We start from the raw sequence: 27,506 nt of genomic DNA, 5'->3' as shown, positions 1-27,506 counted from the left end.
TACCAGGAAGGGAAGTCCTGAGGGCTCCACTGTCATTCAGAGTGAGGAATACACATGGGACACTGCAAAGGGCCCGTATTAGAGGTGCACCCTGGAAGGAGTTTGTTCAATTGCACACAGTATGTGACTTGGCTGGAGGACTGAGTCGCCAAAGAGGCATTTAAACAAGAAAGTGCAGGCACATGTACCTGGCCAGAGAGGGCACTTGTAGGAGGTGAGTGCTGCCCTGTTACATTCACGCCAATAAGTCTTATTAATTATAACCTTAGCTGATCAAGTCAGTGGCTAATCATCTCTGTAATGTGATAGGAGTATTAACTTTTTAAACTCCAATATTAAATGACTGGGGTCAGACAATAAAGGCCAGGTTGACACTCAATGTTAAGTCGATCCATCTAAGTCACTCAACAGAATGGAAAATTTATACTTTGGAGTGAAGTGTCTAAGCTGTTCTATCCCCTGCTGTAGACAGCACTAGGTGGATGAAAGAATTCTTCTGTTGACCTTGCTATCAGCTCTCAGGGAGGTGGATAAAGTACACCAATGAGAGAATCCTTCCCATCACTGTGTAGCATTTCAAATGTAGACAAGACCTACAAACACTACTGTTCACTGCACATATACTGCAAGTAGCACAAGACTAGGAATATTAAATATCAAGTAATTAACTAATTGAATAGTCAATGCATTTTTGCATCCACTATTCAATTAGTCAATGGGGGCACCTCCGCCTTTGAAGTGTAGCAACAGCCTTAGGCACTTCAAAGGCGAAAGCGCCGCGTGGAGGCCGAGGTTAGATGGGGAACTGACCCCGGGCTCCATGAGGCACTGGCTCTTTAAAATGCCATGGGGAGCCTGACGTTAGGCTTCATGCAGCATTTCAAAGCAGAAACGCCGCATGGAGCCCGGGCTGTTTTGAAATGCCGCGTGCAGCCTGGGGATACCCCAGCTGACCCCAGGCTGCCCTTGGCGTTTCAAAGTGGCAGAGCCGCATGGAGCCCGGGGTCTGGCCCCAGGCTCCATGCAGCACTGTCACTTTGAAGTATTCCCTCCGCTTCCTCCCTCTTGCTGTCTTTTTTTGATAGACGCAGGGGAAGTAACTAGTTGACTAGTTGTTCACATCCCTACACAAAACCCTTGACTTAAACAGAACTGCACAATATGTATTACTCATACAAGTAAGGTCTGGCAGAATGAGGATGTTAAATAATAAACATCTCAATGGAAGAGAGAAGGAAAGTATGTAAGAGAGAAAAGATATATTTGCAGATGAGACTTAAAAAGAGAATACAGGCAGTCCCCGAGTTACGCGGATCCGACTTATGTCAGATCTGCAGTTACAAACGGGGCTTTTCTCGCCCCGGAGGATGGGAGCGGCGGGACGCCCAGATGCGCCGTGGTCCGCCACCCCCGTCCTCCGGGGCGAGAAAAGCTGCTCCCCGTCTCCCTGGTCTGCAGGGAGACGGGGAGCAAAGCCTTGGAGCACGCAGCAGCGGGGACAGCCCAGGCGCGCTTGAGCTGTCCCCCTGCGGGCGTGCTCCAAGGCTTTGCTCCCCATCTCCCGACCAGCAGACCAGGGAGATGGGGAGCAAAGCCTCGGAGCACGCCCACAGTGGGACAGCCGCAGCGCGCCTGGGCTGTCCCGCTGCGGACGTGCTCCAAGGCTTTGCTCCCCGTCTCCCTGCAGACCAGGGAGACAGGGAGCAAAGCCGCAGAGCACGCCCGCAGGGGGACAGCTCAAGCGCGCCCGGGCTGTCCCGCTGTGGGCGTGCTCCAAGGCTTTGCTCCCCGTCTCCCCGGTCTGACCAGCAGAACAGGAAGATGGGGAGCAAAGCCTCAGAGCACGCCAGCAGTGGGACAGCCGCGGCGCGCCTGGACTGTCCCGCTGCCCGCGTGCTCTGTGGCTTTGCTCCGCGTGTCCCAGGTCAGCAGACCAGGGAGACGGAGCAAAGCCGTGGAGGACTTGGGCGGTCCCGCCACCCCCGTCTCCGTGGTCTGCTGGGGGAGAGGGGGTGCAGCTAGTGCCCCCCCCAGCAGACCAGGCTTTTCTTGCCTACCCCTGGGGCAGAGCAGCTGGGGGCTGCCGGGTTGGTCCCGCAGCGCAGCTCCGGACCAACCCGGCAGCACCCCAGCTGCTCTGCCCCAGGTGTCCTGATTCAGCCGCTGCTGGTTAGTTTCAGCAGAGGCTGAATCAGGACGCCTGGGGCAGAGCAGCTGGGGTGCTGCCGGGTTGGTCCAGTAGCGCTGAGGAGCCGCGCTACTGGAGCAACCCAGGAGCACCCCAGCTGCTCTGCCCCAGGCGTCCCCAAGTCAGCCGCTGCTGAAACTGACCAGCGGCTGACTACAGGAAGCCCGAGGCAGAGTTGCTCTGCCCCAGGCTTCCTGGAATCAGCCGCTGATCAGTTTCAGCAGCAGCTGACTTGGGGACGCCTGGGTTTCTTAAGCTGAATCTGTATGTAAGTCAGAACTGGCGTCCAGATTCAGCCGTGGTTGAAACTGATCAGTTTCAGCAGCGGCTGACGCCAGTTCCGACTTACATACAGATTCAACTTAAGAACAAACCTACAGTCCCTATCTTGTACGTAACCCGGGGACTGCCTGTAGTGGTAAAGAAACACAGCATAGCACACTGTTCCAGATGGCAGGAGCAGCAGAAACAAGTTTTTTTAATTAAAATTAGTTTGAAATTATTTTAAAGATAAATGGAAGATCTTTAAACTCCTGGGGAGTGCTGAACAATGAAGTCTGCTAGCACACACTACAGGTTCAATGGCACTAAAACTTAGCACTAGGAAATGAATTTTTCTTTCTCACAGTGGTGCTACACAATGTTGAAAACCTTTGGTTCACACTAATCTAATAATTTGTTTTTTTTCCTTTAAACATGTTACGTTAAGTTTTTTCAGAATTATTTTTGTCACATGATCTAATCTTATCTTCTTTAGAGCTACAGTGACCAAATATCTGTAACAAAGCCCATAGCATCCACTAATGATTTATACATTTTCTTTGTGTAATGTGTTACTTATTAAATATACCTCCATTAACCATATCTGTGTATTATGTTAATGGAATAAATAGAATTTAGGATGCTTGTCGAATAGGACAGCATTGATATTGTTAGAAGCATCAAACATAGCCTCTCTTCCCAAATTACAGTTCCTTGACACACTAGGCCTTTATCAGTACACAGGTTTGAGAACACTCTTCTTAGCTAGGGTTCTGGCAATTCCCAGTTGTTGAAGCCATGGTTTCTCTTTAAATGCACTGCAAAACAAGTGACAGGACAAATTAACTATTTCCTTTTATGTATTACGTCTGATGCACTTTTAGCACAGGCAAAATTTCAATTGACTTGACTAGGAATTTTGCCCAAATAAGCAATGCAAAATCAAGTTCATGATGTACAATTCTTCTCAGTACAGGTTGGACCTGCCTTATCTGACACCCTCAGGACCTGACTGGTCCTGAATCAGAGAATTTGCCGGACCAGGAAAGGTTCCCTGCCACAGCCCCTCAGCGCTGCCAGCTCTGGGACCCCTCTCATTCCTAGCCCTGGCCGGCTGGAGGCTGGTTGCGAGCTCCAGTGCTGTGCTGTGCTGCTACGAGTTCAACCCTGGCCCCACGGGCTGCCAGGGGCTGCAACTGGCTCTGGCCCTGATCCCACTGCCACAAGTTCCCGGAGGTTTATCGAGGGCTCAAGCTTGGAATTCAAGGCAGCCCATGGGCTTTGGCCCTATGCTACCTCAGGCTGCCCAAGGCTCTGGCCCTGACCCCGCGCTGCCACAGACTGCTGGTCCTGCTGCCGCGGCTGCTGATGGGTCGAACTCCTGCCCTGCAGCAGTCTGCAAGCTTTGGTCCCGCTCCCATAGATTTTGCCGGACCAGAGACTGACTGTTTGAGAAGTGCATCTTGTAGTGGCCTATCAGTATGACTATGCACAATTAGTTGTTTAATTTGTACAGACAATACCATGATTCTGTGTGCTGATAAAGTCGTTGAATGTGCATATGATATGGTTACACACTGAAATGCTGTAGAAATGGGCATAAATTAGGTACAGGATTGCTGACAGGAAATATAGAAAGTCAGTTAAATGTATAGGAAATAACAGTGAAGAATACTGTAGATTTTTATACAGTGATAAAACAATTTTTCACACATCTTTTAGCTACAGAGTTCATCTGTCTAGTACACTTGCACTAAAACTGACACTCTCTGGTCTGGCAACATCTGTGGTCTGGCACGATCTTGGATGTTCTTGGGTCAAAGAGCACAGTAGCTTAGGGCAGGAAGGCTAGCCAAAAGCAGGGCTGGGATGAAGTGACAGGATGGAGCAGGAGTTGGGGCTGGTGGCAACCCTGAGCAGCCTGCAACAGAGGAGCTGGAGCCAGCAGCAGCTCCGGGCAGCCTGGGGTACTGAGATCGGGTCCGGGGCAGCACCCGCAGTGCAGGACTGGGCAGTCAACAGCTGGGGTAGTGCAGGGCCAGAGCCAGAGCTCTGGGCAGCCCGCAGTAGTGGGGGCAGAGCCTGGGAACTGCCACAGGACAGGAGTTTGAGCCCTCAGCAACCCCCAGCAGCGGGACCAGGGTTGGAGCTTGCAGCAGGCCATGGCAGTGGGGCTGGAGTCAGACCTGCAGGAGCGCAGAGCCGGAGCTGGAGTGTGGGCTGCAGGAGCCTGCAAGCAGCCTCCAGCTAGGGCAGCAGCAGCAGGGCCAGCCAGGGTTGGGAGCAGTAAGGGGGTCCCCAGAGCCAGCAGTGCTGAGGGTTGAGGGCTGAGGGGCTGTGGCAGGGAACCCTTCCTGGTCCAGCCAATTCCCCGATTCAGAACCGGTCAGGTCCCCAGAGTGATGGACCAGGGAGGTCCAACCTGTGTTATGGTGATAACCCCCAAAACCTCATTCACTAAGTATTTATTAAAGCATTTTATTATATTACTATATGACTCTGTCAAGCTAGATACATATATTGCCAGTACTGCTATTAATATATTTTACATTGAAATCCTCAAGGTTTGCTTAATACTATCACCTAAAAAGAAGCAATCCTTCAGATTCACGTGTCTACCTGCCCTGCTGGGCTCAGTAGCACCTACACCAATATGCACATTACACCCAGCGCGTACTACTGGCTGCACCAAGGAGGAACCGCATTGGTCATCTCACTGCCCATTTCAGTTTGCCCAGGTTTGGTCATAACAGCAGAGGAGGGAGTGTTACAGGGACTACACAGAGTGAATGGTAGTGTGACCAGGTGCATGAACGTTGCAGCACTACTGAAGTTTAGCCTTGTGTCATGACAGAGGGGACATGGGGCCAAACCAGAGTGGCACTGTGAGTCCTCTACACCACATTGCACTGCCATTATCCCCCTCTCCTTCTTGATAGAGGACTGGTGGTGGGGTCAAACCCGAGTGCACAATGGAGTGGCCAGTTTTGATCATCTTAGCTGCTGCTGAGAAGCTGGTTCCTGCATCTGAGCTCCCCACTGGGACCTGCCTGGCCTTGCCCTGCTTCCAAAACCCTGTTGCCAGTCTCAGAGTTGGGGATTTACATTGCATCTGGGCAAGCTGGGCTAGAAGGCAGGAGTGCAGTGTGGTGCTAGGGACAGCAGCTGGATTTACACTGGAACTAATGGTATGTTCAACGTGAAAAACTTTTGGGGGTGCCCCTGGAAGGAATGTGGGGAAACACCTCATCACACTCACACACCATACAGAATTCACCCCAGGGAAAATTATTCTTTTCCTAGGTGCCACTGTCTTTCCTAAGAATCCTTTTTGTGTCAGAGAACTGCCCTTTTCAAAGTGGGATGGGGCTTGCAGTCAGCCCTGGCTAGAAAAAGTCTTGTTTATGCATCTCCACTGATGCACAGGAAAGGTGAAGGGCTTCAGGGGAGATCTGGAATTAAGATGGAGAAGCCAGTCATTCCAAAGACAAGGCTACCCTTCCTCTTCCAACAATTAATAGAGAACTCTGAAGAAATCCACGTGGAATAGTCCTTTCCTCCTTTACCCCTACCATTGGTTTTACCACATAAGAATGTAAGAATTGCCATACTGGGTCAGACCCATGGTCCATCTAGCCCAGTATCTTGTCTTTTGACAGTGACTGGTGCCAGATGCTTCAGAGGAAGTGAATAGAACAGGGCAATTTACTGAGTTCCAATCCCAGCTTCTAGCACTCAGAGGTTTAGGAACACCAGAAAATGGGAAAGGAGGTTGATCTGATAACAGTGTGCCACATTGCTACTTAAGAATGGCAATTAGAATCAAAGAACCATAGAAACGTAGGAGGGAAAGGGACCTCAATAGGCCATTCAGTCCAGTCCCCTGCACGGAGGCAGGACTAAATATTTGTTTAACCTGTTCTGAAAAACTTCCAATGATAGAGAATCCACAATTTCCTTAGGCAATTTATTTTTGTGCTTAACTACCCTTACAGTTAGAAAGATTTTCCTGATGTCTAATCTAAATTTCCCTTGTTGATATTTAAGCCCATTGCTTTTTGTCCTAGTTAAAGAAAACAATAATGGGCAGCAGCTATAATAAGCACAAGAAGGCTAAGCCTTCCCTTCCACCGACCTGCGACTCAATGCATGGAACATGGTGGTTCTGCCATACCACCCTCTCTACTACTCCGGAGGTCACACCAACCTAATATGCTCACTGTGTCCCATGCTGCTCATTGTGTCCCTTGTTCTCCTGGCAGGCAGAGTGAGGAAGGATGGGGCAAGCCAACAGGCAGCTGGCTGCGGACATCTGGCGGGGGGTGAGGCAGTTTGACAAGGTGCTGCCTGGTGCTGGGGGCTGATGGGTTGGCCTGGCTCTGAGAGTAGCCCAGTACTTGGGGGACCAGCAGCTTGGCCCAGCACTGGGGTTTGAGGAGCAGTGGCTCACCCCAATGATGGGGCTTCAAAGGTGGGGAGGCCAGCAGCTTAGTCCAGCACTGGGGCCAATCCGGTGATCAGGGTGCTGGCAGCTAAGCTCAGCTCAGCTTGGTTGAAGATTCAGGGGAGGTCAACAGCTCAGCCTGTTCTCAAGGGGGAATCGGCCTGGTACTCAGGTGACCAGCCTGGCTCACCTAGTGCTTAGGGTGCCACCCTGGCTTGGCTGAGGAGGAAGCTCCAGGGGCAGTGGGCTGGCAGCTCAGCCTGGTGTGGCTGAGGTGGGTGTGCAGGGGTGCCTTCAGTTGTGGGGCGGGCCCTCAGGGCTCCTCTTTGTAAAGGGGGGAGTTTTCAAGGTTCTGATGTGAGAGGGTGGGGCCAGAAGGCTAGCATCCCCAAAGTGGCCTTTCACCCGCCACCCATGGGAACAGTTTATCGTCTTCGTCTAACAACCTTTTACATATTTAAAGACCGTTATGTCCCTGTTCAGTTGTCTCTTCTCCAGACTAAAAAGCACATTTTTTTCAACTCTCTATGAAATTTTAAGTTACATGTTAATCTGTAACTTAAAAAACACTCAAACAAGTAGTCCTGTAGCACCTTAGAGACTAACAAATATATAATCATGAGCTTTCATGAACACAACCCACTTCTTCATTTTTTCAGTTGTTCTTTCTCAAAGTGTAGTTTCCTGAACTTGACCCAACACTACAGCAAAGGCCTAATCAGTGTCAAATAGAAGAATTACTTCTCATGCCTGGCTTACAACTCTCATGGTAATACATCTTAGAATTATGCTTCTTCTGTAACACTATTACATTGCTGACTCATTTAGTTTGTGATCCACCAAAACCCACAGATCCTTTTCTGCAGTACTCCTTTCTAGGCAGTCATTTCGCATTTTGTTTTTGAACAACTAATTACACCTTCCTAACTGAAGTACTTTGCATTTGCCCTTATTGACTTTCATCCTGTTTACTTCTGACCATTATTCCAGTTTGTCCAGATCATTTCGCATTCTACTCCTATCCTCCAAAGTGCTTGAAATGCCTCCCAGCTTTGTATCATCCATAGCATTTATAAGTATACTTTCTATATCATTATCCAAATAATGTATGAAGATATTTGGATAGAATCAGATCTAGGACAGATCCCCCTGGGACCCAATTGGATATGCCCTTCCAACTTGATTGTGAATCACTGATAAATACTCCCTGAAGTATATTTTCCAACTAGTTGTGCACCTGCCTTATAATAGATTAATCTAGATTGTATTTCTCTAGTTTGTTTCTGAGATCATTTAAATCAATATCAAAAGCCTTACTAACATTAACATATACCACTATCTACTGCTTTCTCTCTATGTACAAAGCTTGTTATCCTTTCAAAGGAGGATATTAGGTTGGTGTGACATGATTCATTCTTGCCATGTTGATTCTTACCTTATTCAAATTGTTTGTTTGAATATTTGCACAATTTTCTTTTCAGGACTGTTTTTATTGCCTTATTTATACATGGACACTATATTTACCCTTTTGCAGGTTTCTGGGATCACCCCTGTCCTCCACACATTTTAAAGGTTTTCACTAAAGGCTCAAAGATAATTTCAGCCTATTTCTTTTAGGATGGAATTTCATCTGGCCCTGCTTACTCAAGGACATCTAAATAATTCTTAACGTCTTCTCCAATTTTAACTTCAGATCCTATCCCAATTACGTTGATGTTCACTATGTTAGTGATCCAATCATTGCTAACTTTTTTGGTGAAAACTGAAAGAAAAAAGTCATTTAACACTTTGGCTACTGCTGCATTTTCTGTTACTGTCTTTCCCTCATCATTTAGTAATGGGCCAACCTTGTTCTTGGTCTTTTTTTCCATCTCAGCCACTATATATTTGAGAGAGCTTGTCTGTTCAAGAATGTCTCCTAAACAGTAAGAGCTGAGACCACCAAATTTGGTATGCAGCTTCCTTATAATAACTTAAGCTCTTAAAGAAAGGCAAGGGTTTAGTTCTCCCAGGAAAATAGGATATGTCTGGAATGGGATTGCTTCTCAGAAAACCATATAGAAAAGAGAGAATCACCAGGCAGGTAAAAGGGGTTGTTGGGGGGCTTGCCTCTCTGCATCCAGGACTGACCTAACCCTGAGCCTCCCATCCCCCAGGTGCCATTTAGGGAGGGCAGAGCGGGGCTGAATCTCCTCCCCCATGATTAGTATGGGATCATTGCTGGCTGTTCCCCTTCATCAGGGAGGGAGGGGAAAGTGCACAGTTTGTTGCATTCCTCACTCTAGCTAGGGAGTGCAGGAAGTTGACAAACCTGCCCTTTCCCCGGCTGTGTCTACTGGAGCTGCAACGGCCATGAAGAGGTGCTTCTCACCTGGCCCCAAGCTGCTGCAGTGAGAAAGGGCTGGGATAAACTCTCCCTGGAGCAGCCTGAATACTAAACCCCTCATCCCCAAGCCCACCCAGAGCAATGATTTGTCACCACCCATTGCAGATGGGGCTGCACTGTGTGGAGGATGCCAGTTTTCACTGACCAGTACAACCTCACATGTATGTTAGGTAGGAGGCCACCATGCATAGAGGATGCCATTTTGCTATGCAAAATGGCATCTCTGCACAGGAAAACCACCTTTTCAACATGCAGATGGAACTCATGTAGGAGCTCAGCTCCACTCCTCTACTTCCTCCTGAGTCTCTGTCCCTCCAGGCCAAAAACCGAAGCCAGGCAGTGGTAAGAGCTGCCCAGAGAGCTCAAGCTGATCTAGGGAGCACTGGACCCTCACCTGCCCTACGTGGGAGGCTGGGATGCCCAAGAGCATCCCCCAACATGCATCCCCATCTCTGGAACATGCTGCAAGTGGATCATCCAGGGCTCCATAGAGCATCACATTTCTGGGTAGCTCTTATTACTGTCTGGCTCCAGCTTCTGGACTAACCAGGGGCAGGGTCTTGGGGAAAAAAAGGAGGAAAAGGGGACAGGACTTCCTGGCAAAAGGTGGGGGAGGATAAGGCCTACCTGAGCCCTTCCACCAGGAAAAGGCCAGAATCACTCCCATGCTTCCATTTGTCACAAAGTGGAGCCACATGAAATTTGGGACAAATGCTGTCCCAGAGTCATTCATCCCCAGACTGGACTTGAAATATACATCTCAGGATTGTTCTGCTCAATTAGGGACCTCCAGACAGCGTGACCTTACATGAACCATACATATAGGCCATGCTGTACAGAGGATACCATTTTGTATTTTAAAATGGCATCTTCCATGCTGCCTGGGGTCTCGGGAGGAAATAATTCATTAAAATGGGATTATACTAGCAAAATATTTGGGAACCTCTGTGTTATCACTTAATAAAAATAGCTTCACACTTAGCAGTGGCTCTTTTCACACTTTTCAGTGTTTCCATTTGCACTTTGGAATTATACATTTCTCCTCTCACTTTTAGCCATACAAAAATCTGACAGAATCTTCCTGGCACCTATTACTAACAGCAACTCAAAATCATCTGTTTTGACATTTTTCTGCCCTTGAACGGTTTCACACCCATCTTCTTCCCTTGAGAGGAAAGGGGTCCACCCTCCTCCCAACAGTTTTATTTTTAAAATGAAAGGGGATAACACAATGTGCCAAATTCTCATCTCCTCACTCAATGTTTACTAAGACCCCACTGACTGAACATGCATCTGACGAAGTGGGTCTTTGCCCACGAAAGCTTATGCTCCTACACTTCAGTTAGTCTATAAGGTGCCACAGGACTCCTCGTCACTGACTGAACAAACACTTACAGCCTGATTCATTAAGACACTTCAGTCCATGAGGAATGCCTTTGAAGCCAATAGCTCTTAAAATTAGGTATGTATCTAATTCCCTTTACATCAGTCCAAATTCTGATGTTTTCGTTTAGGTACAGATTCAACAAGGTAATTATTTTTTCCTTAAAAATGGTTTAACAACTTCTTGAGCATAATTTACACGTCACCCCTCTCATTATGCATGTTTAATGTTTCTGGGCATGTGTAGTACTCTCTCACTCGTAATTTAGTGTGTTACCTAGTTCTTCTATGTTTGTTGTTTAAGAATTTCAAGAGCATTGACTATGTTCTAAGATTCTAGTCAGATAAAGATGCTTTTCCATCTGCTATGATCCTCAATTCATGAGGCCTCAACTATAACTGATGTATGCTACTAACTGCTACCAGTAGGTGGCAGTAATCCCTCATCAAACATATCGTCCAAAATTTTGCTGCAAATATCCCCAGTGTTGTAGCAGTGTTGGTGCCAGGATATAAGAGGCATGAGGCTGGTGAGGGCCTTTATATACCTCAGATTGATTAATTACAGGAAAGGAAGAAAAAAATCTGGAGGGAAAATGACCACTTTTATTAGACCAGCTTCTGGTGATGAGAGAGACAAACATTCTAGCTACATGTCCTTCTTCAGGTCTGTAAAAGATATTCAGTGTGTCTCAGCTAAATACAAGTTTAAACAGATAGTTTAGCATAAGTTGTTAGAACATATTTTAATGTAGTTTTAATGTAGATGTAGTTTCAGACATGTATTCCAAAACACAACCCTTCATCTCTTAGGCTATGTCTAGACTGCAGAGTTTTCCAAGATAACAGAGGCATCCCAGAAAAACTCTGCTGCATGCAAGGAACGCATCCGCTTTTCCAAAAAAAAAAAACAAATCAGAAAAGTGGACACATTTTTTTTGTCATCCCTGTAAACCTCGTTTTAAGTGGAAGAAGGGATGTTCCAAAAGAGGATTTTTTTTCTGAAATCTGGCCTCATGTAGATGGGCCAAATTTTGGAAAAGCCTCTTTTGGAAGTAAATCAGAAAAAGATACGCAATTGTGTGCTGCAAATTGCATTTCTTTTTCCAGTTCATCTTTGTAGTGTAGACATAGCTTTAAGGAAATAAACTGATGGCAGATCTGGCAATGCTCTTAACACATGAGCTTCCCCCACAATACTATAGACACCTGGGGTGCAGCTACACTGCAGGGTTTAACTCAAAATAAGCTACACAAATTGAGCTACATCAATTGTGTATCTTATTTAGAAATAGCTTATTTCAAAATTGGAAGCATCTACACAGCACTTATTTCGAAATAGAGCACTATTCCTCCAACTTCCCTTATTCCTCGTACAATGGGGGTTACAGGAGTCAGATTAAGAAGCCCTCCATCTTAACAGTATTTTGACACTATTTCGAAATAACTGCCTGCTGTGTAGCCGCGGACTAGTCGGACTATTTCGGAATAGTGTTGCAGTGTAGATGTACCCCTGGAATCCAGGTTACTCACCAACATAGGCTTGCTACAGGAGGCACAGGATTTGAAACCTGGAGACTGGGCCATGCTCCTCTGAACAACTGTGAACTCTAACTATATACACTACAACTAAGAGAAACAAGTCAAAAGTAACTAAATTTATGAAGAAAGGAGGGAATAAGAGAGCCACTAGATGAAAGCCATGCTGAGGGAAGAAGCCATGCTGAGGCATTTTTCCAGCAACCATGAAGAGGTGTGGACTGTCTGGTATCCTTATCTTCAGAGGGATAGCTGAGTTTTTCCTGGTACAAGCAACCCCCAACTTACGACCACCTGAAATACGACCCCCCGCATTTATGACTGCCTTGCTTCGGCCTCTGCCTCCACCAGGCACAGCCCCAGCCGGCTCTGGTAGCAGCTTGCGCCATGCCACCATTCCCCGGCACAGCCCCCAGCCGGCTCTGGGAGCAGCTCACACCACGCTGCCTTCCCCCGGCACAGCCCCAGCCGGCTCTGGTAGCAGCTTGCGCCACGCCACCTTCCCCCGGCACAGCCCCCAGCCGGCTCTGGGAGCAGCTCACACCACGCTGCCTTCCCCCGGCACAGCCCCCCACCAGTTTTGGGAGCAGCTCGCACCACGGACTTCAACTCCCAGGAGGCAGAGTGGGCAGAGTTTCCCCATTTTTATCATTGCACCTATGGGGAAAAAGGGTTCGACTTATGACAGTTCTCCAGGAACCAATTAGATTGTAAGTTGGGAGTCACTTGTGTCCTTATATCAGTGTGTGAGCATACAACATCAGAGGGTGCTAGACCTGTCCAAACAGATACCACTGAGGGAAAAATTTCCAATGACAGTGCATGCAGCACATGCTCACTTAATGATATGAGCAAGCACTGGAAGAAGAAAATATATATATAAACACCTGGAGAAATAAAGAAGGAAAACAAAAGATAATACCATACCTGGCAATAGCTAAACAGTAGATTGCATTATCTCTTGGAGTTCTTCCATGGTGTTCTGAGAAAGAATCAGAGGAGGAGTTTAAGAGTAATTTAGCATTAGGTGTTGAATAGTAGAAAGGAGGGCGTGAATTTCTGAAGCTAGAAATAGAGGGCAGAGGAACTTTAGCTAAACACATATTTTGGTCCATACTTCCATCTTTTCTAGGCTGAGCAGACTTCTTTCTAATATTCTTCTTTTGGTGAAGTCTAAGTTTGTTATGGAGTTTATTCATCTCATCCAATGGAGGTAATTTGAGTTTTATTAGTTTTTGGTTCTCCTTTGTAACTGTCAAGGGACATGAATTTTTCTCATGTGGAGTTTGATCAGTTAGGTTTGGTAACTTATAGTTCTTATTGCCTGCTGCCTTGATCCTGGCTTTGGAAGTCATTTTTGTCTTTGTAAAGCCATCCACGATAACAGTGTCCCCCACGCGTGTTCTGAAGACTGTAGCTTGGTTAAACCATTTCATGGTAGGTATGTGATTCTGAGCCCTAAGCAGCCATTGCTTTAATTTAATGTAGATCTTCATGGGAAGTGAAAAATTAGGATAAGAAACGACTGACCACATTTTGGTAACTAAATATTGCACACAATCCTTATGTTTGTGCTTGATACACACGTTCAGAGGAATTTTCCCTTCTGGATTTTGGCACTGTAGGCACAACACACTGTAATTGACAAAGGCCTTCAGTATAATTAGTTGGCCTGCTTCTGCAGCTGCATGAACTGGACATTTAGTTATGTCTGGATGATGTGTTTCCTGACACCATTCTCGGTAGGGATGAACACCTACTGCCTCATAGGGGCTCACTCCCTGTTTCAGGATCCATGCTGTGAGCTCAAGGTGGCCAAAAAATGCTGCCACGTAAAGAGCCACCCTTTTTTGATATCTGAAAAAAATAAACATAAAAAATAAATTAACTGAAGAACTAAAAATATCCAGCATAACATAAGTATTAGAAGAATCGTACCATTCAAAATGATATGTATTTCTTTACAGAATGACAGCACAAAAATATTCAGCCAAACATATGCCAAGAAGATATGTTTGTAAGTCTCATAATTTTGCACTCTAATGGGGTGATTAATGGGGTGATTAGATAAGATGGTCCGCATATGAATAAGTAATGTATGGGTTAAAATACATGTAAAGAGGATAGATTTGTCAGACCAAATTCTTATCTAACAATATGTTCTGTGTGTCCTTGTTCTTGGTAAAGAGAGTGGATACCTTTTGCAATGCAAAGCCACTGGTGGGGTGATGTACTGCTCCTAACAGCAATAGGCTATTCAAACTCATGACACAGTCTATACGATAGTATGAAGGCACTGTCAATTATTTCCAAATCTATAATTTCAAGTAATTTGTTAGCTAGCATCCAGTGTAAAAAGACACCATTTGTTTATAGTTCTGACACTTTACATTCTGGGTCTTCAATTAGTCAATTAAACATTGAAAATCTTGTGCTCTAGTCCTGCACTAACCTCCTGAGAACTGGGGAAACAGAGGGCCCATAGGACTGGGAAAAGAGAGAGCCCAAAAACTTAATAAGGTCAAGTTCCACAAGGTCTGTAGCCATGTTCTAAATGTGGTGCCACATTATCATGCAGTGCTGTGATTTTTTACAGGCGGAAAGTGTTAGCATACTGTATTTCATTTAGAATACATCTTACTATGTTAGGTCATGTCTAAAGATCTTTTACAATCACATGATCTTCTTTATCCAGTTAGGTCAGTATTAGGATGTTTTGCTCTTGCACTCATAATAGCTGTGATCCTTTCTCTCCTTTGTATCTTTCACCAAAGCTATGCATTGCAACACAGTCTAACTATACAGTAAGGAACACATGTTGAGAGTTATTAAGGGTGTATTAAATATGGCATTGGCTTACAAAATCACCAAGAAAATGTATTGGCTTAGTCATAAAATCTGCTTGATCCCCTTCATACCATAACAACTTAAAAGTAATTATATTTTACTCACCTAGGAAAAACTTATTCCAGGTGAATGGACAAGTAGAATTTTGCAAGTCTAGTATAAACAATGCTTGTTTGCAAGAAAAGTTTATTAAAAATAATAATGAAGGGAAGGTGATCTTTAGGGCAGCTTTCAGAGGTGTCATTACAATTCCCAGGTGTCCAGATAAGAGAGTGAATTTTTAAAATACTGTACATATACTCCTATTGTAAAATAAGAGCCTAATTCATAGCCAATCAAAATCAATAGGATCAGACTCCAAATTACTAAAATGGGAGCTGGTATTTTTGCTATGCTCCCTTAAATTTAGAAGATATTTCAATTGTTTGAATAGTACCTTATACTAAAATACTAAAGTAAACTGGCAGTTAAATCCAAGATGTAATCAGTTTTCAACAGACACTGTTGGGCACAAAGGTGCTTGGACTAGAGAACTTAAAATGGAGGAAAAAACTAATGCAATTAATTAGTTACTGTACTTGAGTACTGGTTCTTCATCAGAAAGGAAGCGTTGGACTATATGCTTGTTTCCTAAAAGACATCCAGTCAGAAATTCTTTCCATCCATCCCACACATCTAGGCGAAGTGTTGAACCTACCAACAAGATACAATCTCTTAGTATGGTTCCAGTTTCGTTATATTTGCCATATTGTGCATATAAAGGATAGTTGTCCGAATCCTACTGGCTGGATTTTGTGTATTACAACCCCCTGCTGGAGGGAATGTCAGGCCACACCTGTGAATACGTTGTTCTCTCGTGGCTGGCCAAAAATGAGAATACAAGCCCCCTAATACTGTGAATTTACCAAAATACCAATCTGAAAAGATGTACATTTTAGCTAGTTTATATTTAAAAAACAGGCTGTTTGTAGTCTGTTGCACATAGATGAGATATTGATTTGTTACTTGGTCTGAAATAGCCTAAATTTTGTGACCTTCCAGTGATGTAGCAAAAAGTATCTACTGGAAGAGGCATTAGAGAGGGTGAGGGTATGTTCTCAGAATGATGGGTGGAAGGGAGGAGGCTGAAAGAAGCTTTTTGCAGCTGGTTGGTTAGTTGAGTTGTGTTATTGTTCTTGTCTGAAGGTTTGATTTTTAATGCTGCTAGATGGATTATGTTGTAATTGTAACTGAGTGTCAGAGCACTTAAAGGCTGTTGGTAGGTGTCTTTTTTATTATTTAAATCAGAGGTGAAAGTAAGCAGGAGCACGCTGGTGTGCAGCTCCTGCAAGAGTTGGCTGAGCTGTGACAAAAGCCAGCAGAGAGCTATTCAAAGAGCTGGCAAGGACCTGGGTTGCAATAGGACAGTACCTATAAGAAATTATGAGTTACTTTCACTGCTGATTTAAATCAAAATAAACAAACAGATAAATGGTAAGTAATTAGACCTTGAGGTTTGTTATTAACAATCCACTACAGTTTGATATTCATATTTTAAACATAATCACAGACCCAAGTTACTGTGTAAAAGTTTCAAGGCAATGAAGTTCAGCAGGAATGTCTTGTTCTAGGGAGTATTGTAATTAAAACTACCATTAGAGGGCATTAAAAAACTGTGGGATCAGTCCTGATCTTTTTTTCATGGCTGTAACACTCACTGGTTTCTGGGGGTAGAAGTGGGCCCATTGTTAAAACTGCAAATATCAGATAGGTTGTGAGATTCTAAATTTAATCCTTTAGAGGCTGTCCCTGGTAGGCTGATATTGTGTTCACACTTAAACTCCATGGAGTTATGTGGGTGCTGAATCAGTGTGAGCAGACAAGTCTTTAGATCTCTAAAATGTTTGGGTACGTCTACACTACAGCGCTAGTTCGAACTAACTTAGTTCGAATTAGTTAATTCGAACTAAGCTAGTTCGAACTAACGCATCTAGAACTAAAAACTAGTTCGAACTAGCGTTTTGCTAGTTCGAACTAGTAAGTCCACATTGAGTGGACTCTGAACAGGGCTTAATGATGGCCGGAAGCAGTGCCGGCAGGGCATAAAAGGAGGACTTAGAGCATGGAGATGCTGTGTCAGGCTAGCCGAGGGCTGCGCTTAAAGGGTCCCGACCCCCACCCCGGACACACAGTTCTAAGGGGTGCCCCGCTTCCAAAGAAGTTCTGGCTTGGAGTGCCCTGAGTGCCCACACTGGGCACATCACACCACTCGGCCATCAGCCCGGCTGCACTTGCCGCAGGCTGCCATCTGGGGAGAGGGAGTAATTGGGGGGCTGCAGGAGAGCTTCCACCCCCAGAAGCCCGCAGAGCCAGCCCAGTCCTCCCCATCGGGGGCTCGTACCCCATTCCTCCCTCACCTCCTTCCACTTACCCTTCCCTAGCCCCTCTTCTTATTGATGTACAAAATAAAGATAACGTTTCTTCCAACATTGACTCTGTCTTTATTGAACAAAAACTGGGGGAGACTGGGAAAAGGAGGTGGGAGAGGGGAAGAGAAAGGCTGGGAGAGGGGAGGGCAACTAACATGATCAGGGGTTGGGAACAGGTCCCAGATGAAGAGAGGCTACAGAGACTGGGACTGTTCAGCTTAGAAAAGAGGAGACGGAGGGGGGACAGGATAGAGGTCTGTAAAAGCAGGGGTTGGGTGGAGAGGGTGCATTCAGAAAAGTTCTTCCTGAGTTCCCATAAAGAAGGACTAGAGGACACCAAAGGAAAGGAATGGGTAGCAGGCTTGAAACTAGTAAGAGAAAGTTGTTCTTGACAAAGCAAATAGTTAACCTGTGGAACTCCTTGCTGCAGGAGGCTGTGAAGGCTAGAACTAGAACAGAGTTTAAAGGGAAGTGAGATCAAGTCATGGAGGTTGGGTCCATGGAGTCCTATTAGCCAGAGGGTAGGAGTGGTGTCCCTGCCCAAAGTTTGTGGAAGGCTGGAGAGGGATGGCACGAGACAAATGGCTTGGTCATTGTCTTCGGTCCATCCCCTCCAGGGTCCCTAGGGTTGGCCGCTGTGGGCAGACAGGCTACTGGGCTAGATGGACCTTTGGTCTGACCCAGGACGGCCATTGTAAGCTCAGGGCTCAGTGTCGGGGGTCTCAGTGGACCCCCTTGATTTTCATTCACACCTGGTCCTGGGTGGCCAGGCTGGCAGCTCTCCTGCCCTAGACGGCCACTTTCCTGTGCCTAGTGCGGAGATCGTGGACGAGGTCCACGATGTCCGCACTAGCCCAGGAAGGTGCCCGCCTCTTGCGGTCCAGGGCAAGCTCCCGGGAGCCGCCAGCCTGGTCCCGGCAAGAGGGGGTGGGCTGGGGGGCATCGGGTGGGTGGCTCTGTGCCGTGCCAGGTGCAGGGTCTGCTGGCTGGGTGCTGGCAGGCTTGCACCTGGCACGGGCACCGTAGCCAGCCCGTGCCCCTTTAAGGGGTCCGGGGCCGGGAGGGGGGCATAGAGTTTCCCTGGTGTTGGCCAGAGTGGCCACCAGGGAAACCTGGGGAGGGCTAGCCTCCCACTAGTTCGAACTAAAGGGCTACACAGCCCTTAGTTCGAACTAGCTAGTTCGAACTAGGCGTTAGTCCTCGTAAAATGAGGTTTACCTAGTTCGAACTAAGCGCTCCGCTAGTTCGATTCAAATTCGAACTAGCGGAGCGCTAGTGTAGCGCATAGGAAAGTTAGTTCGAACTAACGTCCGTTAGTTCGAACTAACTTTCTAGTGTAGACATACCCTTTCTTATCTGGTTTGGGATGTTACTGTATATATCAGTGATGGGCAATAACTGGCCTGTGGGCCAGAAGTAGTTTGCCAGGGTTAGCCCATGGCGAGCCACCACCACTTTATTTACCTGAGCCTCTGCAAGTATGGGGTCTTGCAGCTCCTGTCAGCTGTGGATCAATGTTCCTGGCCAATGGGACTTTTGAGAAGTGGTGTCCCAGACTATACCACTTTCCACAGCTCCTGTTGGCTAGGAACAGTGATCCACAGCCGACAGGAGTTGCAAGCACTTGTACCTGTGGACATTCAGGTAAATAAAGCAGTGGCGGCCTGATGTATATACTGGGTTCAGGACCCTTCACCAAATATCCACACCCAAGAGAGCAGAATTATTGATCAATCATGTAGCCCATGATTTCAGAGGTTACGTTTCTGTATGTATACTGTTGACCAAATCCTTGGGCTTTTTTTTCTGAACAGTTTTAAAAGCAGTGTACATTTAGATTGTCTTATTGCTTATTTTTGTAATACTGTATATATGGTATCAGATGTGTGTTTGACCAACAACTTAATTATCCATCTTTTATAAATATAGTCCCAGAAACCAAGCATTACTTGATTGTTGTAAGTTTGTATTTAGATTATTTTAAATTTATCTCATTTCTTGGCATTGTTTTAATATTGAGGTTATGGAGCAAAATCAATAATTGCACTGTAGCTTGTATAGTCACCTGAATCAGTACTGTCTGAGTTTTTACATCTATCTTTCCCGACTACAGCATATAGAGAGATTTTAGGTTGTTATGAGAAACTGTTGCTGGTTTGGGGGAATGCAGGTGGAAGGTTAAGTATTTCTGCTCTAGCAGACTAAGCAAAAGAGAAGGAACTAGGAAGCAATTAATTCTAATTTTGGCATTATCTTACCCTACAGTTAGGTTGGTTCATTGGTTAGGTTGGTCTGACATTTTTCAGTTTATTTTCGAAAATTAAAAATGACAAAACTTTGATCAGCTGTCCAAAACAAAGTCAAAAGTTTCAGAGGGATAGCCGTGTTAGTCTGTAACTGGAAACGGTTAAAAAACAACGAATAATCTTGTAGCACCTTAGAGGCTAACGAAAAATGTTGATGGTATCATGAGCTTTTGTGGTCATAGCCCACTTCAGATGAAAGTGGGTTGTGCCCACGAAAGAAGGGATGTTAAATTTAGATTAACTAATCAAATAGTCAATGGGATTTCCATTGACTGTTCGATTAGACTGTAAGGACACCTCCACCTTTGAACTATAGAAAGAGCCCTACTGAGCTCTTGCTACAGTTCAAAAGTGAAAGCCCTGCAGGGAGCGCGCTTGAGCCTTTCAAAGGTGCTTCTGGCCTCAAAAGGAAGCCCTGCAGGGAGTGCAGGGCCAACGGGAGAGTCCTCTGCTGGCTCCCGCTCCATGCAGGGCTTTTGCTGGGGCTTTTGTACATATCAAAAGCAGAATTGCAGCAGAAAGGCATGTGTGGAGACCGCTTCCATCTCTGCTCGCACCATTTCCTGCTGTGCCTTTACCTCCCTTGCCCCCTGTGGAGATGGAGCTGGGAGAAACCGGCTTTTAAGCAGGATACATTTTTGTTAGTCTCTAAAGTGCTACAAGACTATTGGTTGTTGTTTAAGTTTTTCCAGAACAAAGTCAGTATACTAGCTGGCTACGTCTAGACTGGCATGATTTTCCACAGATGCTTTTAACGGAAAACTTTTCCATTAAAAGCATTTGCGGAAAAGAGCGTCTAGATTGGCACGGACGCTTTTCCGCAAAAGCACTTTTTGCAGAAAAGCGTCCGTGGCAATCTAGATGCGCTTTTGCGCAAAAAAGCCCTGATCGCCATTTTAGCCAGTACTGTGCTGTCTATACTGGCCCTCTTGCGCAAAAGCTTTGCGAAAAAGGACTTTTGCCCGAACAGGAGTAGCATAGCATTTCCGCAAGAAGCACTAATTTCAGACAGTAGGAAGTCAGTGTTCTTGCGGAAATTCAAGTGGCCAGTGTAGACAGCTGGTAAGTTTTTCCGCAAAAGCACTTGCTTTTGCGGAAAAACTTGCCAGTCTAGATGCAGCCGCTGAGTAATAATGTAATGGGAAAGATTAATACCTTTGGAGGTGGTCTGAGACTATAGCACAGTGGGCTCGCAGAGCTTGCATTAATCTTATATCTCGTTATGCAAGAATTCTGCAACTTTGTGTGCACTGTTTCATTTTACAAGCAACATTTAGTTTGATAAGAATTCTCATTCTTCCCTCCCCAGCCCCCGTTTCATACCAGTGCAGCTCCACAGATTTCTCTGAAATAAGTCCCAATTTAAAGTGGTACAAGTACAGGCCCAGTATTTTTACAAGGCATACAGAAGCACATTATGGGTTCCTTTTGGACATCTTTAATTTTTTGTCTCTCCACATGCCTTTCACATTGTTTTATTTTGAAAGGCATCAGATGACCCAAAATGTTTTTTAAATACTCAGATATGCACCCCAAAAATATCAATAATATTAATGCTTTTCAGGTTTCCCTTAAATGTAATCTTAAAGATTAATATTCTTTAAATATAGAAAACTGTCATATTATAGACACGTTTTGGGTCAACGTTGCTCTATTTACTAGGTAGTTTACACAAAACCATCTTATACCTATATCTAACTGGTAATCGTTCAGTGTGTTGCAGTCATACATCTCCCTGCCTTCTGGAGTCCTAAAACAATAAACGCTATTTGGAAGGCCACATTTCAAGGTTACCAAGGTTTTCAAAAGAGACACTTTTGTAGCAAGAAGAGAAATACTCCCCTCAATGGGCACTTTCTCTTGGGTTACAACATTGTATATGTAGAGAACTGGTTTGTCTTCTTCCTAAAAGCAAAAATAATAATAAGTACTCCAGCAACTATGCTCTTGTAAATTCTGCCTGTAGTTTAGAAACACTGTTTTTACACATCTAAAGATCTACTGTCATTTTTTATTGGAGTGTGGTCCAGTGGATAGAGCAGGAAACTAATGATCCCTCAAACTGATTGCTTGACCTTCCTCCAATTATTAAGCACCCAAACAAACAAGAGATAGAGTGCATCTTTTGAGGTGCTGAACAATGTAAGCTTTGACATCAGTAAGACATTAGGGCACTCATTACCTCTCGACACCTTGGAGGAGTAGGTCCCAAACTCCTCTGTGATCCAGTTCACTCAATAATATTTATTTCACAAGGATATTGTGAGGCTTAGCCATTTCCAATTTGTAAAATGCTTTCAGATGCATGGATGAAAGTCATTAGCATGTACTTTTACTTCATTTATAACATTTCCAGGGTAAAGTCTGTCTGTATTTTATGTCTTGTACAATAATTAATTCATGGTCACTGCTTAAAAACATAAGCCTAATTCTGCACATTATTGCAAATACTATCTAATTGTTAGCATGACTAGAAGTTACTGCACTGAGGAATGGAGAGAGGTAACTACTGTTGTCCCGCAAGGGTCTGTACTGGGACCAATCCTCTTTAGCATATTTATAAATGATCTGGAGAAAGGTAGCAAAATTTGCAGCTGATACTAAACTGTTCAAGATAGTTAAGTCCAAAGCAGACTGAAGAATTTCAAAAGGATTTCACAAAACTAGGTGACTGGACAACAAAATGCCAGATGAATGTTAATGTTAATAAAGACAAAGTAATGCATATTGAAAGGGTTCTGCAGAGATCAGTTCTGGGTCTAGATCTGTTCAATATCTTCATCGGTGATTTACATAATGGCACAGAGAATACAATTATAAAGTTTGCAGAAAATACCAAGCTGGGAAGGCTTGCAAATACAAATTTATGTAAACAAACTGTAGAAATGATCTAAAGTATATAGAATGAAATTCAATAAGGACAAATGCAAAGTACTCCACTTAGGAAAGAACAATCAGTTGCTCTAGTGCAGGGCTATTCAACATGTAGCCACCTGTGGTGCAATTTGAATTTACGTGTGGCTCAACACATGGCCCACGGGAGGGAGACAAAACAAAAAAAGGAGTCAATATAATGGTCTTCTGTTGATATGTGTTTTAGTAGTCAATTTCTTGGACTGTCATTGCTCATTAAAAATCCTGTCATATGGGTGGAAATCGGGTAAATATTGCATTTTATTAATACCAGCAGAAATGACTTAAATGGGGCCTGTGTGTTGTGTAGTCTCGCTGTAATCTTTGTATTCATGCCCATCTGTGTGAAAGAAGCTATTTGAATATATCTGCACATACGAAACATATGAAACCACACTTAAGCTGCAGCCCTCGGCATGTGCTGTGAATCATAGAATCATAGAATACTAGGACTGGAAGGGACCTTGAGAGGTCATCGAGTCCAGTCCCCTGCTCTCATGGCAGGACCAAATATTGTCTAGACCATCCCTGATAGACAGTTATCTAACCTGCTCTTAAATATCTCCAGAGATGGAGATTCCACAACCTCCCTAGGGGTATGTCTACACTACCCCGCTAGTTCAAACTAGCGGGGTAATGTAGGCATACCGCACTTGCAAATGAAGCCCGGGATTTGAATTTCCTGGGCTTCATTTGCATAAGCGGGGGGGCGCCATTTTTAAAACCCCGCTCGTTTGAACTCTGTGCAGCGCAGCTACACGGGGCATGAACTAGGTAGTTCGAACTAGGCTTCCTAGTTCGAACTACCATCACTCCTCGTGGAATGAGGAGTAACGGTAGTTCGAACTAGGAAGCCTAGTTCGAACTACCTAGTTCGTGCCCCGTGTAGCCGCGCTGCATGGGGTTCAAACGAGCGGGGTTTTAAAAATGGCGGCGCCCCGCTTATGCAAATGAAGCCCGGGAAATTCACATCCCGGGCTTCATTTGCAAGTGCGGTATGCCTACATTACCCTCCTAGTTCGAACTAGGAGGCGAGTGTAGACATACCCTAGGCAATTTATTCTAGTGTTTGACTACCCTGACAGTTAGGAACTTTTTCCTAATGTCCAACCTAAACCTCCCTTGCTGCAGTTTAAGCCCATTGCTTCTTGTTCTATCCCCAGAGGCCAAGATGAACAAGTTTTCTCTCTCCTCCTTATGACACCCTTTTAGATATCTGAAAACTCCTATCATGTCCCCCCTTAATCTTCTCTTTTCTAATCTAAACAAACCTAATTCCTTCAGCTTTCCCTCATAGGTCATGTTCTCTAGACCTTTAATTATTCTCATTGCTCTTCTCTGGACCCTCTCCAATTTCTCCACATCTTTCTTGAAATGTGGTGCCCAGAACTGAACACAATACTCCAATTGAGGCCTATCCAGTGCAAAGTAGAGCGGAAGAATGACTTCTCGTGTCTTGCTCACAATATACCTGTTAATGCATCCCAGAATCATGTTTGCTTTCTTTGCAACGGCATCACACTGACAACTCATATTCAACTTGTGGTCCACTATAACCCCTAGATCCCTTTCTGCTGTACTCCTTCCCAGACAGTCGCTTCCCATTCTGTATGTATGAAACTGATTGTTCCTTCCTAAGTGGAGCACTTTGCATTTGTCTTTATTAAACTTCATCCTATTTACCTCCGACCATTTCTCTAATTTGATCAGGTCATTTTGAATTATGACCCTATCCTGCAGATTAGTCGCAACCCCTCCCAGCTTGGTATAATCTGCAAACTTAATAAGCGTACTTTCTATACCAATATCTAAATCGTTGATGAAGATATTGAACAGAGCCGGACCCAAAACAGACCCCTGTTGAGTATCATTGTGGCCCGAGGCTTCCAAAGTTGAGTAGCCCTGTTTTAGTGGCTGGTGACAGAACATTATTCAGGTTGCACCTCTGTGTTTTGGGACTCTCTGGTCCAACAACTGGTCCAACACCATCCGTGATTCAGCAGGATCATGGATGTTGCAAGACCAAAGAGTTCCAGTGGCAGAGGTTGCTGGCAGCTGGGAGCAGAGACAGCCAGCTAGGGTAGTAGAACCCGTGGGGCAGAAGAGCTCACAGCTGGCAGGGCAGTGAAGCTGGCAGGGTCACTGGAGCCTGTGGGGCTGCAAAGCCCACAGGGCAGCAAAGCCAGCAAGGCCATGGGGCTGAGGCACCAGCACAGCTGCCAGAGCTCCTGGGACTGCAGAACCAACAGGGCTGCTGGTGCTGCCAGAACCTATGGGCAGCGGTGCCTGCAGCTGGCCCAGCAACAAAGCCAGTGGGGCTGCAGGAGCCAGTGGGCTGCAGAGCTAGAAGGGCTGCTGGAGCCTGTGAGGCCACCAGAGCCCTTGAGGCTGTGGAGCCCACAGGGGCTGCCAGAGTCAGCAGGCCAAGGGCAGTGAAGCCCAGCAGCCAAGAAGAGGAGCCCAGCAGGGAGGCTGGTGTTCTCCTACCACCATCTCTCCTAGTCTGGCAAACTGCATTTTCTGGGACTGGTCAGGTCCCCAGGGTTCCAGACCAGGGAGGTACAATCTGTAGTATGAAGGCTTTCACCTCCCAAATGTGTGTCACCTTTTGTTCCAAAAAAGCTAGAATTTGTGAACTTCATATGCAAAACTTATCTACATGCAAGTTTTTTTTAAGGGGCATAGAGTTAGTGGAGTGGGTCTCAGTGTTAGTGAATTGAGAAATCAATCACTGTTGATGCTGTGTCATTTAGCATACATTTTACAAATAGTGTTTTTAAATATTGATGGTTGGCGTGTTTAGTGTTTTATGACAAGTGTTATGGAAATATATGTAAATTCTCTAAAGATTACCACATGTTTAAGGCTCACTCCCCAGGAGTGTTGTATAGGGTTGCTAGGTGTCCGGTTTTGAACCGGACAGTCCAGTATTTGAGCTTTCTGTTCGGGAAGCAAATTGAGAAAATATAAATGTCCGGTATTTTCTAAATAAGATGTAATGTAGATTGTGATGTAATGTCAAGTGTGTCCGGTATTTTTGTTGAAACCATCTGGCAACCCTAAGTGCTGAGCATCTCAAGCAAAATGCTGTGGTCTCTCAATTTATTGACTCTGTGGAAATGGTAACCATGTTGCCAGACTGGACAGTGACTACACAGATTTACCAAGAGAGTTGTTGCATCTGGGTTTAAAGAGACAATTAAAAAAGAAAGCCTGCTGCCAAATATCTGCCTCTTCTGAACAAAAAGCAAATACACAGCATCTAACATGCATTCAGATCAAGGACTTGATTAAATGAAATTCATCTTTCTCCCCAGAGGAACTGCAACAAAACAAGAACAAAAAGCTAGAATCAGAACACTTGGAATGAACAAGCACCTAAACTGAACACTGCAGTTCTTTTACTACATTGTTCCCACTCCTTATTTTTATGTGCTGCATCCCTAGTGATGCTATGCCAGGAACAGCAATAATTCTGGCTAATTAATCCTATGACAGAGAGTGGAGCAATAAGAAAGACTAACAATGTTCTTTATTGTTTATGGACTGAGGGGCCTACAGCCAATATATCTTCAGCATCATTCCCTGCTTATATAACAACTGTAGAAAGAAGCCAGGCTTATTAGTGCACAGAAGCTGCTGCCTTGCAATAGCTCGCCTCATTAATTACTGCACATGGCTTTACAGTTTGCAGCTACAAACAAAGCCCACTCAAACAGCCCCCCCCCTTCCCTGTGTGTATGAAGCAGAAATCCAGGCTGCAGTACTGTTGAGTATTTTAATTGTGTCTTTTCCTATAATACTTTGTTTTGCCTGTTTTTGTTTTCTTCATCGCAGCACTTATCTCCCTTCTGACAAAAAAATTGGAAGGTACAGTTATGCCTGGCTCTGTATAGATGAGCTTCAGTGGGGAGAGCACATGGACCCTATACTCCTTTCCAGCACTTCTACAGGAAGTTGTTGCTGAAAATAAGCTGAACCCTACAGCCCTGAAACTCAGATCTGGCTGATAGCATAGGCCCTGGAATAGCATAGGCCCTGGAATAGTGAGGATCAGAGGTGGCTGTACACTAATTTTACACCCCTCATTCCTGAGGCTAGCTAAGGTCTGGTTTTATCCTTGGGTCTACTCTAAGTTGTGCTAACTTGCAGCTGGACCCCAAGAGTTTACTGACCCCTCCACACTGCCTCCACTAGAGAACATAGGGGTAGTTACCCTGGCTGGCACTACACCTGTTTAAGACAGCACTGGCAATCCAACAGCCAAAACTCTGGTGTTATTAATACATGACATCTGTGTAACCCCCACAGCTGTGTTAACATGGACATAATTACTTGTATGGATGGCAGGTCCACAAAGGACTCTTAATGAAGTAGCCAAGAAGATCCAATATGCTTACAGATTGGAAGGGTAGTTAAGAGCCTCATGGCACAAAACCCACACAAATACTACTCCGGAGAGAATAAAAATGTTCCTCATGATGGATGAAAACTGTTAATGTTGTTATAGACATTGACAATGAGGGACAGAAATAATTATTTTGGATTAAGATTTAAGACCAGCCATAAAAGTCTTGTGCAAACCTGTCACCATATTAAACAGGCTTTCTTGCACAAAGGGTAACTCCTCCTTCCAGCTAAACAGAATGAAAGTCGCCTAGGTGGAAGAGTTGTGTTTTCTTTAAAATAAAAGGTAGCCATCAACCACCTCAGAACATTCAGGAAAATTACGTGTTACAGGATTTGGAAGAGGAAGAAGAATCAGAAGAAAAGACTACATTAGCTATTCATACACTGAAAAGACCCATATAAAGAATCTTATGCCTTCTCT

General features: G+C 45.0%; 1 protein-coding gene across 4 annotated transcripts in view; it reads right to left on the bottom strand.

Moving 5' to 3' along the window:
• Positions 1-2,368: 2,368 nt before the first annotated feature.
• Positions 2,369-27,506, bottom strand: part of ANKUB1 (ankyrin repeat and ubiquitin domain containing 1) — a 30,588-nt gene continuing 5,450 nt past the window's right edge. Inside the window, exons 3-7 of one of the 4 annotated variants that reach the window (XM_089780827.1) lie at positions 21,451-21,667; positions 15,627-15,741; positions 13,319-14,058; positions 13,129-13,183; positions 2,369-3,267 (exon numbers count right to left, since the gene is read on the bottom strand). In XM_089780827.1, coding sequence (XP_089636953.1) covers positions 3,183-3,267; positions 13,129-13,183; positions 13,319-14,058; positions 15,627-15,741; positions 21,451-21,667 — 1,212 coding nt within the window. In that variant the 3' untranslated portion in view covers positions 2,369-3,182. Of the gene's footprint in view, positions 3,268-12,645; positions 14,059-15,626; positions 15,742-21,450; positions 21,668-27,506 lie in introns of those variants that run through there. The other 3 variants (XM_025181158.3, XM_089780825.1, XM_089780824.1) reach the window with 3 other exon arrangements.

Source organism: Pelodiscus sinensis, chromosome 10, assembly GCF_052426305.1.
Source record: "Pelodiscus sinensis isolate ZL-2025 chromosome 10, ASM5242630v1, whole genome shotgun sequence".
In the NCBI taxonomy this organism is placed as follows: Eukaryota; Metazoa; Chordata; order Testudines; family Trionychidae; genus Pelodiscus; species Pelodiscus sinensis.
This window is presented reverse-complemented; position numbering and strand designations above follow the sequence as displayed.